At 36.4% G+C, this 12351-nt stretch overlaps 1 protein-coding gene across 2 annotated transcripts in view; it reads right to left on the minus strand.

The window, feature by feature from the left end:
- Window positions 1–12351, minus strand: part of arhgap24 (Rho GTPase activating protein 24) — a 102198-nt gene that overhangs the window by 39603 nt on the left and 50244 nt on the right. The window contains exon 3 of one of the 2 annotated variants that reach the window (XM_017492802.3): window positions 1381–6415. The exons of the other annotated variant lie outside the window; for it this stretch is intronic. Coding sequence (XP_017348291.1) covers window positions 1381–1402 — 22 coding nt within the window. The 5' untranslated portion in view covers window positions 1403–6415. The remainder of the gene's footprint in view (window positions 1–1380; window positions 6416–12351) is intronic. 2 annotated transcript variants of the gene reach the window in all.

The following is a 12351-nucleotide window of genomic DNA, read 5'->3' on the forward strand; positions in this document are numbered from 1 at the left end:
TAGGAGTGTGCAGTCAAGAGAAACTCACATACACACTGGCTCTTTGTCTCTCATACACACACACACACACACACACACACACACACACACACACACACACGATAATCCAGAGTCCAGTCACATTACTGCTGATTGAAAGACAGAAGATGCCTATGGCGTCTTATGAGCATGTCTTAGAAGCAAAGCGACTACATTAAGCTGTATTAGCATGTCAAAGACTGAAAGCTACGTTATTAAGCATTATAATCATATCCTGTAAACAAGGATAGTGTGTTAAGCCTTATAGACATAACTAAGTGTCATATACATCGTATTAGGCATTATACACTTGCCTTAGAAGCAAAGCGACTACATTAAGCTTTATTAACGACTCAGAAAGTCTAAGATCCTTTATTAAGCTTTATAAGCATATACAGGAAATAAGGATAGTGTATTAAGCCTTATAGAGATAACTAAGTGTCATATACGTTGTATTAGGCATTATAAGCTTCTCTTAGAAGCAAAGTGACTACATTAAGTGTTATTAACATAACAAAGACTGAAAGCTACTTTATTAAGCTTTATAAGTATATCCTGGAAACAAGGCAAAAGTTGCCATGTGAAGCATAATAAGCATGTGAAGATACTGCTGTATATTAAGCTTTATACAGTAAGCCTAACCCAGGTGCAACGACACTAAGCTTTATAGACATGGCTAAGTGGCAAATACATTGTATAAAGCATTATATGCATGTATTTAAATAGACATTAAATACAATAATAGACATTATTAAGCATTATTAACTGCTATATTACTATATTAAGCATTATAAACGTGTATTGTGATGGTGATATAGTACTCATGGAGATAAAGATGGTATGATAATATAGTAAGCATTGTAGCATTATAAGCACTAAGACCCAAAGATATTATATACAAAGGTATATTAAGCATTATAAGCACGTGTGTGTGTGTGTGTGTGTGTGTGTGTGTGTGTGTGTGTGTGTGTGTGTGTGTGTGTGTGTGTGTGTGTGTGTGTGTGAGATCTGGTTTGAAATCCCGCCAAGAGAGTAACGCTTCAGTCCTGAGCCAGCAGCAGAGGAAGAGAGAAAGATGACTAATTTATTTGATATCAAACTGAAATAAATAAATAAATAAATGAATGAATGAATGAATGAATAAATAAATAAATAAAAAACATCACAAAGTTGATAAACCATAACTGGCTGTCAAATAACCGAGAGCTCTGTAAAGCAGCGTAAAAGTGAGAAAGACGTCAGACTTTTCACATGCAAACAAGGCGTTTTGTTTCTCTCCTCCCTTTTTCTTGCCCTGACCAATCAAACGCAACGTTGGAGTATTTATGGGATGGAAAACAGGACGGTTGCCATGACACCCACCTGAGTTACAGTTCAATTCCATGGAGGAGGAGGAGGAGGAGGAGGAAGCGACTGGAGAACGCTCCACTCATCCGCTCAACAATCCTTCATCCACTCTTCTGCTGGTGTTTACTCTTCCTCTAATCTCTTCTCCTTCTGTTCTGTCGTCCGCGCCTCCTTTACTTTCTCTCGCTTTCTTCTCTCAATTCCTCTTCTGTTTTCTTGATACCTGTCATATCACTCTATTCTTGCATTATCTCTGCGTCTGTTTCTTTCTTCTCCTTTCTCCTCAATTTCTTCTCTTCTTTTCTCTTCTCTTTTTCCCTTCCCTGTGTTATCTCGAACCTCTTTTCTTTTTGTTTCTTCAATTTTCCTTTGAGTTTCTCAGTTGCTGTTGTATTTCTCTTTTCTATTTATGTTTTGTCTCTTCTCTTCTATTTTCCTATCTTTTCTTTTCTTTTCTTCTCTTTTTCTTCTTCTCTTCTCTTTTCCTATCTTTTATTTTCTTCTATTTTCCTATCTTCTTTTCTATTTTCGTCTCTTCTTCTTTTCTTCTTCTTCTTCTCTTCTATTTTCTTCTCTTCTTCTTCTCTTCTATTTTCCTATCTTCTCTTTTTTCTTCTTCTTCTTCTCTTTTCTTTTCTACTCTTCTTCTTATTTTCTCTTCACTTCTTGTCCCTTGAACTTTTCAAGACCTGCTATCTTTTACTTTCCTTCTTTTATCTTCTCAATTCCTGCCTTTCTTTTCTTTTCTTTTCTCTCTATTCCTTCGATTTTTACCTCTATTTTTCATTTCTTTTTCCCCTTCTCCTCTCTTCTACTTTCTTCTCTACCAGCTCAATTTTTTTTCTTTTGTTTAACTATTATCTATATTTGCTCTCATTTCTCTGCTTCTTCCCTTCTGTTATCTTTCTCCCTCTGTGCTCATAAAACCTCTTCTCTTCTCTACTTGTTTTTTTTCTCCGTTACCCCCCCCCTCTCTTCTCCCCCTACTCCTACTTTTCTCTTCTCCTCTCAGGGTTCTCTTTCCTTCCTCTCGTTCCTTGTTCCCCCTCTCCAAACAGTGCAAAGAAGATCAGAAATGTATGCATGCAGTGTTTATTATGCTCCTCTCTCTCTCTCTCTCTCCCTCTCTCTCTCTCTCTCTCTCTCTCTCTCTGTTACAGCCTGGAGGAAGCGGCAAGATGAGAAGCTCGTAAATCAGGAGCCTGCTGTCCGCCTGACTCTGGGCTGGGAATCCAATCGAAGAGTTGGCACAGAGCCAAACAGCTCACCCCCTCACAGTGCAAAAACATCTTTAAGGCTAATGTTGCTAACAAGTTTATAGCTACCAGTTTCACATTGTCAACATCATCACACCCCAACATTATCCCAGACAGACTTGTTAATGTGGTTTATAAACTGGTAACTCAGTGCCTACAAAGCATTATAAACATGCCAAAAGACACAGGTTTCATATCGACCCCTTAAAAACACCTTAAGTGTTATATGTATGCACAAGAGGCTAATTCACTGAGAATACCATAGTTTATAGTATAAACATGGTACTATAGTCTACTTTAGTAGCAAAGACATTGCATTAATATATTATAATACGCTTAGTAAGGTCTATTTGTCACTCGTCTATAAGGTATATAAAGGTTAATATAGGATATCCAGGTCTAGTAAACGATATGCATATGAAGCATTATAAACATTTTAATTGCATTATAACATGTTGTGAACGTATTAATAAGTCACATAGACTTCGTTATTTTCTTCAGGAAACGCACATTTGTAGCTTGAATACAGACTTCATGTATGTATGTATTCACAAATAGTATTATTTGAAAGTGAGTGTGTGATGATTTAGATCAGTTATTACTGGCTATGAACGTAATTACTTGTTAGCTATATTAGCATTGTAGCTCAAGACACAAAACATTAACTGAGGTAAATGTCGTGTCGGGTACGTTTCCTGTATCTTTAAAGCCTGTAGATCTAAAAGCTTGCGATCCGACAAACAGCTTTAACGAACCCACAGACAAAATGTGTTTACTTCATTTAAAGACGAAGCCTTTACACGCATTCCTGTGTCATGATCTGGCAAAAACGCAGCAGTGTCGACATCAGGATAAACTCTGAATCCGGCCGTGTGTGAAATATGGTAATGTGAGCCATGGAGGTGTGAGAACTCGGAGTGTCAGCCAGGGACCTCCGGCTTGGCTAGCGTGTTATATAAACGTCTGAGTTTTCTGCTTGTGACCCCATCTATCCTATTGTACTGTATTTCTACTCCACACACACACACACACACACACACACACACACACATGCACTCATCAACCTCTATTCCTCTTAGGGATATGCTCTTCAAGAAGAAGAAGGAAAAGAAGCAAAAGATGACACTCAACCAGTTGCAAAAGGTCACTGTGAAAAAAGATGTCCTTACTTTTTTGAAAACATGCAGGAAAACGAAAACAATTGTAAAACTACTGCAAGCAGCAATTATCAGGGTTCAAGCACTTTGTTGCCTTTAAGGACATGCGTAAAAAGATATTACTTAATACAGTGCAATCCTACGGTATAAGCACCTAAATCAGAGAAAAACAAGATCATTTTGAAAAATATTGGCCTTCATTACGATTGTCTAATAGCTCCTAAACATTGATTGGCCAATAGTGGCCATGTTTTGCAAGATTCATAACTGTCCTCATAGAAGCTGATGGGATCTTGGACAAAGACACATTTTGCAAGATTTCAAATCGATTGGACCAATATTTCCATATTTAACTCCAATTTCATGTTTTGTCCTGTTATAGCGCCACCGACTGGTCACACCGAGTAATTCTTTACATTTACATTGCCAAGTTTGGTGAAAATATTTCATTCCGTTCAAGAGTTATATTCATTTACGTAATGTTTCAAACTTTTTGACGTGCCCTCGCACTTCTTTTTGATAATTATTGATCTAATGAGTCCATCCAGTTGTGCCGCAGTGGCTTTCTTTCGCTTGTGCGAAAAACCTAGTTCACCAGAAAAGTTAGTTTTTCGATTAATCGCAAATACTTAACGAATAATTAATTTGACTGACGAACCAACGGTAAAGGGTAAGGTTCTTCAGAAGGGTAAAGTTCTTCAGTAGGTTTTGAAATTTGGATTACTATAGTTTCAAAATAGACCTGTTAAAGATGATATATTTACAAAAAAGAAAAATCCGAAGCAGTCAGACCCTGTATTTCTGTCTGCAGTGACACGCCATAACTTCCTTATATTAGAATGTACAAGCATTCTCATCTCTACCTTCACTTCTTTCTCTTTTCCTCTCTCATACTGTATGTACTCTTATGAGTGAATAGTTATGAACAACCTTTTTCAAAATGTCACTTCACTCAGAGACGACTCAGAAGAATAATAAGTAAAAAAACAAAACAACAATTCTTCATTACTGCCATTCAGATTAAAGGTTAATAGACCATCAGTACAAACTTATATGAGGAAAGGAAGAAAAAATCTAAATAACACTCTTGCACTCAAGTGCCTTTGTTTCCACACTTAAACGAAGGTGTTTTGCATCCTGGCTGCTGGACTTTTCATGAAATTCAAATTCAGCCTCCGAACAGGAAGGCCATGTAGAACCTTATATTACCTTCATGGCAAACTGTCTTTATGTGACATGTTGAATTTCAAGTTCCAAACACCCCGAAACGACAATCAATTGACAAACACACCAAGAAGCAGGACATTTCGTTTCAGCCGAGGCATTGCCAAAAGAAAAAACATAAAGAAAGCCTTCCATCTCGGTTTTCTCCTCCGAGCGCACGCTAGACGAGCAGAAGGAATTCAGCTTTAGATGGAATTGTGATTCCAGAGGGATGAACAGAGGGTTTTCAGCTGGGCCGTGCCGGGTTCACAGCAAGCTGGAGAAATGCTAATGCTTACATGAAAGAGAATTATTTCAAGTCCTAGCGAGGAATCAGAATCGAGTTAGCTCTTTTTTTTCGTTATGTTAAGTGACACGATATTGGATTTTCCATTTTTGCCAGGTGAATCAATAAATGGATGGACCGTTGCAAATGGCGGAGAACCCTTTCGAAACAGACGTTGTTGGCGTGGAACACCAGTAGTGTTGAGAGGTCCATTGTTTTCCCTAGTCGCCATTTTGTGTATACCTGTGAAGTGATCTGTTTTGGTCCATTTGTCCATTTTTATTTTATTTTTTGCAATATTAAAACATTTTTAATCAAACAGTTGAATGTACTCATACCTAGATTTTTTGTACTCCAACCGCTATTCTGCGTTTTTTTTTCTCTCCATTAGCTCTAATAGCTAATCTTCTACCATGCCTAAACTGCATCCTATTTTGGTTGAAGCGAGTTTTAAACGTTCTACAAGGCCTACGAAGCCACAACAACCAACTTGCATTACAAATCCTGGCACTTTAGCAATTAACGACGCAGCTTTAAATCCCCCGCTAGGTTAATTACCATGCTAACGCTGTTCTGAAATCTCTAGTGCCCCTGACAAGCGCCATTTCCCTGCCAGCAGGTAGGAGCAGATAATGATTAGCGTACAATGTTCCTCATGGTTTCTCATGCAGCAGCAAGGTTTTCTCTTTGAAATGTTCTCAGGTTAAAATCTCATTATGTGGAGGAGGGTTTTTTTTCCCTCTAGATAATCAAGCAGGGCAGTTAAGAATGGAAAATTTGACGTCAAAGCTCCAGGACTCCAGTGGAGACTCCTCACTCATCAGCTCTCGGTTCCTGCTGAAATCCCACTTTTCATTCCAGGAGAAGTTGTTTAAAATCTCCGGCTGTCCCCGGCTGATGGTTATTTCTGGCGGCTGTTATTAAAAACACGAACTCGGATGGAGATCATTACTGAGCTGCCGTGCTGGGTAAGAGGACCAAGTCCCTCGGTGAAAGTTTGGCTTGAACTCGAGCTGCTTCAGGTTTTTTTGGACGGAAACCTTTACTGATGGACCAAATGGAGCAAATGACCACAGGGGGGCAGAGTAGAGGTTTTATTTTCAGTTGATCATCTTGCCTGGATTGGATATTGGTGGAAAAAAAAACATCTGGAAACGAACACATACAAACCGTAATGAATAAAATACATCGTGGCATGCTAGGACAGGAGAATAATCAATGATGCAGTACTGTTATTTTCCTATAACGTGTTGTTTTATTCCTCTTGTTCCAAGGAAAAAGTTTTATAGTTACATTTAATGTTGTGAAACAAATAAAGCCCTGTTCTCCCTTATGTTGTAGCAGCTATAAACAGTTGTTCCCTCAGCAGCCTTTCTACTTTCTCTCTCTTGAAGACAATAAGACAAATAATTGTCACATTACCAAGAAACCACATTAATATAAACCTGTGAATGTTGTTATAACAAAATTAATGAACACTTTCTGACCAATCAGAATTGAGAATATGATAAAAGCCTTCTAAAACCAAACTCTGCCTCTGTGTAAAATGATGACTTCTTTGCATCAAAGAGGAGAAACCCTCTAACGTTTTTTCTCTAAGGCTAATCGAAACGTTTCCTCTCGTCTCCGCTGTGATATTATTTTTGAAACATTAATGAAGATAAATCAGCACGTTCTGCAGTTAAAAACATGATGTAAAACCCTGAAATGTCTGCGCTAAGCACGATTTCACATTTGCAAGATCTGTACATGTTTGCAAGTAAAGTCAGAGAAGGACAACACTCAGAAGAAAATCAATTCCAGATGTTAGTTAAATGAATGAATTGGAAAACAGACTTTTATTTTTCCTTCATTCTCAAAAAGAGCCGATTGTTTATAATGGTTATTTCTCATTCCCTAAATAAAATTAAAGTTTACTGGATTTAAAAAAAATCTATTATACATTTTCTTTACTTTAAAAAAACAAAAAACATTTGGTGTAACTTTTTAACAATTCATGTTGCATTGATTTCGCTCAGCAATCACTTAGTCACTGAATAAACCACACAGGAACTATGCTAGCTAGCTAACATAGTTAGCAAAACATTAGCATAGCATACCCTGTTAGCTTTGGCACAAACATTCCCTGTTATTCTGCCTGGAAAATAATTACACTTTTATTTCCGGTTGCAGTTTTATTTATCGCGGGATTTTATCTTAGCTCGCTGTGCTCAAAGTAAACATTAGCAAAGTAAACTATATCTCTAGCTACAACAAACATTCAATACACTTTAAGTTTGTGAAGCAATGAATTCAATAGGTGTAATCCACTGTGAATATAAATAAAAACTAAAAAAAAAAAAAGCTTGTATGTTAAATAAGAACATATCTTTTACGGCTCTATTTCTTTGAACACATAGCGTGCTCATGTTGCTAGTTACCTCACGTCACAGTTTCATTTGAGACAAGAAAAGATCCCAAATTTACAATGTGAGATTTCTATTTACAACTTATCAAGGAGATTTTTCCCCCCTAGATGGACAATGGTAATTACGATTGCTCTAGATGACAAGATAAATGGAATAAACAGAATGGGATAATGGGGATAAAATGGGATAAATGGAATAATTGCAATAAGGCTATAAGGGTATAAGGCTAAATGGTTAGCTAAAGAAATAGCATTAGCTAGCTAGCTGGAGGAGTTCCTGGGTGGTTTATTCCAACATTAAACAATTGCCAAGCAAAAGTTCTGCAACAAGGAATCCTAAATAGTTATGTGAATGTCATGGTAAAAAGAATTTTAAAAAGCATGGCTTTTCTAGACTTTTTGATCATAGAAAAGCAAAATCATGCAGCTAATCATTTACATAACTCAGCTGCTGTCGCTCTGTGCCTCCGCGCTGCTGTTCTGAGGAGCCAAACAGTTTCTCCCCCGGCTCTGAAAACTAATAACGTTCATGAATTATATAAAGCGAAGACTTAGAATGAATCAGTATTCATTTGCAGTTCCCAGTTTCTCATTAGCGCCTAAAGGTCACGGACGGCAGTGTTAAAAAAAACGACATGACATTTTTCTTTCTAAATGAAACAGTGTGTTCAGGAAACTCTGTGCTCTGAACATCTTTCAGTTTCTTTGCTCTAATAAATGCTTCGTTTAGTATGACCGATTACTGTGACAAATTAACACCCCCTCTCACTCACACTTTGCATTAACATACGACGTATCCTTCGCAAGCATTAAGCTAATTAAAAGCTTTTTCTCAGTAACAAGCACAATAAAGTATTGTAAAGTCAATGATCTAGTCAATAGATTTTTAGTTTTACTTTATACCACAGCATTCTGGACTGGGATTGGTCATCAGGTGTTAGTAAATTTTCCATGACAGCAGCTCGTTATGGCTCATTCTAATACCTTATCATTTCTATAGTTACAGCTCATTCACAGAGACTTGTACTGCAGATGATCAAATTTTCTGTAACGAGACATTTATTTAACACTTTTGGAAGGAGTTTCCAGTGTCTGTGCTTTGTAACAGTAAAGCTGTAACGTCAATCAAATCAGCAATCAAATTAGGTATCAAAGAATCAAACGAGAAATCAAAGTATCAAATTAAGAATCAAGTTAGGAATCAAAGAATCAAACCAGGAATAAAAAAAATCTAACTAGGAATCACATAATCGAACTAGGAATCACATAATCGAACTAAGAATCAAAGAATCAAACTAGGAATCAAATAATCAAACTAGGAATCACATAATCGAACTAGGCAGCAACTTACGATTCAAAGAATCAAACAAGGAATCAACAAAAAATCTAACTAGTACTCAAAGATTCAAACTAGGAATCACAATCGAACGAGGAATCAAACTAGGAATCAAAGAATCACACTGGGAATCAAAGAATCAAACTGGGAATCAAAGATTCAAACTAGAATCACATAATCGAACTAGGAAACAAACTATGAATCAAAGAATCAAACGAGGAATCAAGCTAGGAATCCAAGAATTGAACTAGGTATCAAGGTAGAACTCAAAGAATCAAACTAAGAATCAAAGAAGCAAATTAGGAATAAAAGACAAACTAAGAAACAACTTGGAAATCAAAGAATCAAACTAGTAATCAAAGATTCAAACTAGGAATCACATAATCGAACTAGGAAACAAAGGATTCAAAGAATCAAACTAGGAGTCAAGATTTCTGATATATTGTTAATAAAGAGGTGTCGCTGTATCCACATTACATGCTTTTTTCTGTCTTATTAACTTCAAGAGAGATTAAAAAAAAGAGAGGTTGGTGAAAAAAATGACAGTTTATAGCTGCTCTAACATAAGTGAGAACATGAACTAACTTGTGCTGGGTGTGGTTTTCTCCTGGTCTGACTCACAGTGATTTGAATTATAAATGGGTTTATATTTTGGGAAATAAAACCAACTAAGCGCAAAAGGAAATATCGTAGGAAGGTGCAGACAGAAATACTAACTGTTGGAGCAGGTGGGAGTTTTGCACACACCTTTAGCTTCAGGCATAAAACATAAAAGCTGCTCGATCGATACTGTGTTCAACGTGACATCAGAGCAGCTTGATGGACTCACTTTCAACAAATCTGATGTCTGGTGCCGTTCTCCAGCACTGTAGCATTAATGTCAGAGACTCGTATTCTAAGGAAGAGCTTCTCCTGAACATCAGTGTAATGTTATTATAACTGTAATGATTAGTACTTTATATGTAGCTAATGAATGAGGCTAATGGGGTTTTGTTTTTTTAGCTAACACTTGGTTATTAGGTATTTTACTGACAGTGGAAACAAAACACACCAGCCAGAACCTCCATGGCTTTCCTTCATACTGAAAAATCTCAATAAGTCATATTGAAAACACCTGTACTCTTCATTTATGGGATGCATTAACTTGACTTGCCAGAGGGTGCACATAGTTTTAAACATGTTTTTGAGATAGGAAAAAGCTATTTCTTGATCTTATGTTCTCACAATAGCTCTTTCATTTTTCACTTTCTCTTTTTTTCTATTTCCTTCTTACCCTGCTTTCCCTTTCTCTCAATTTTCTATCTTTTTTATTTACTATTTTTTCTTCTTCCTTTCTTTACTTTCCATTTCTTTCTTTATTTCTTTTTTTTTTTTATATTCATTTACACGTGCAAGGGATGTATTTAAGGACAGAATCATTATCCAGCGTAATCCATAAACACAACTTCTTGTAGTTTATACAGCGACGCAAGGATTTATACAGTATATACTGTTTTGCACAGGCTGCAATATTTTTGCAATTGTTCGCTTCGCCACATGGAGGCGCTGGAGTCATTTTTATTCAAACTGAAGCCCACTTCTGCTGAGAAACCATGAAAGAAACATTAGGAAGAATAACAGCAAGGTTAGAGTATGAAGTCCATCGTGAACGTCAAGGTCAAGAAGTGATTCTGCAACAGGCTAAAGTATAAAAAATGAGACATTTGCTTTTTCTTTTACCTTTACAGCATAGTCTATCTATTAGACGTGGTGACTACAGCAAATATATATATATATATATATATATATATATATATATATATATATATATATATATATATATATATATATACATACATACATATACATATATATATATATATATATATATATATATATATATATATATATATATATTTATCAGAATATTTATTTTAATTTTGAGGCTGATATTCATGTACACCATGTATATGAAAAACAGAACTATCCAAGTATTGGAACCCTCTCTATCTATCTATCTATCTATCTATCTATCTATCTATCTATCTATCTATCCATCCAAATATTGGCACCCTCTCTATCTATCTATCTATCTATCTATCCAAATATTGGCAACCTCTCTATCTATCTATCTATCTATCTATCTATCTATCTATCGCTATCTACTTCTTTATGATGATGATGATGATAACAATTTATAGCACATTTCTAACATTTGAATCTTGTTCGAGATGTATTTTCTCCAGATTGTGCAATAATAATAATAATAATCATCATCATCATCATCATCACGGATATTATTATTATTTTACATTATTCATTAAATCCAGACAGTTCCTGATCGTTGAAGTTTGAACCTGACAGCTTCTTCTGTAATCTGTAGCCAAGCTTATTTCATTATGGACTCAACTGTAGAAGATAGAGATTTGTGACTCTATGAACCTATAATCAATACTCTCACATGGTGATAAATCTCATACAGTGACAGCCCTGATCTGATCTTCTGGCTGAAAAAAGGATGAATGAGCTCGAGCTGCCAACATGCTCCTCCTGCTGATTCCTGCTGATCTCAGCACGATCCCTTCAAAGACACCGAAGACTTGATGTTCCACAATGATCTGCTTTTTAAATAACTGATTAAAATTTAACACAGTTTTTTAAAGCGGATGCCGACTGTTGGACTGTAAGAAGAGTAGGGTTCAGAAAGTTATAAAAGTGCTATCATCAGCTTGTAGCAGGGGTTCTCTGCTGCAAGTTGATTTTTTTTAATGCAATGGATGTTTTGAATACGTGATATTAATTATATTAAATATATATAATGCAGGCATGGACGAATCAGGACAATTTCTCTTTACTAGAACTAAAAGGCCCAAACACTGTTCCAGCACGGGTGGTTAGGATGGATGAACCAAGTCCTCCATATTAATGTACATGATTTTGGAAAGGGATTTCCAAGGACAGATAGAGGTGAGATGGTCAGGTTTACACAACCCTTATGCCATATAGTGTATTTATAGTGTGAGTTTATAACAGGGTTTGTGACGATCAGATTCTGAGTTTTGGATCTGAATTTGATTCAGTAATGCTATTTTTTGGGTCATTTTGTCACATACTGTAGATATGGTGACCATATCTAGCATATTCAGTGCTTGGACCCCTAATAAAATGGTCAGATCCCTGGAGGTGTGTGCTCCCAGTTTGAGAATCACAGCTTTACATGCTGGGTTAAGAGGTTAAGAGGTTAAGAGGTGATCAAGAAATGGTCCTCCTTCACTCGTTCACTCCTGCACTATTTTTTGTGTTTGAGAACACGGCCCGTTTTGGCTCTGAGGCTCGTTAGTGCTTCTGTTCAGAGGAGGCCG

Source organism: Ictalurus punctatus, chromosome 18, assembly GCF_001660625.3.
Source record: "Ictalurus punctatus breed USDA103 chromosome 18, Coco_2.0, whole genome shotgun sequence".
Classification (NCBI taxonomy): domain Eukaryota; kingdom Metazoa; phylum Chordata; class Actinopteri; order Siluriformes; family Ictaluridae; genus Ictalurus; species Ictalurus punctatus.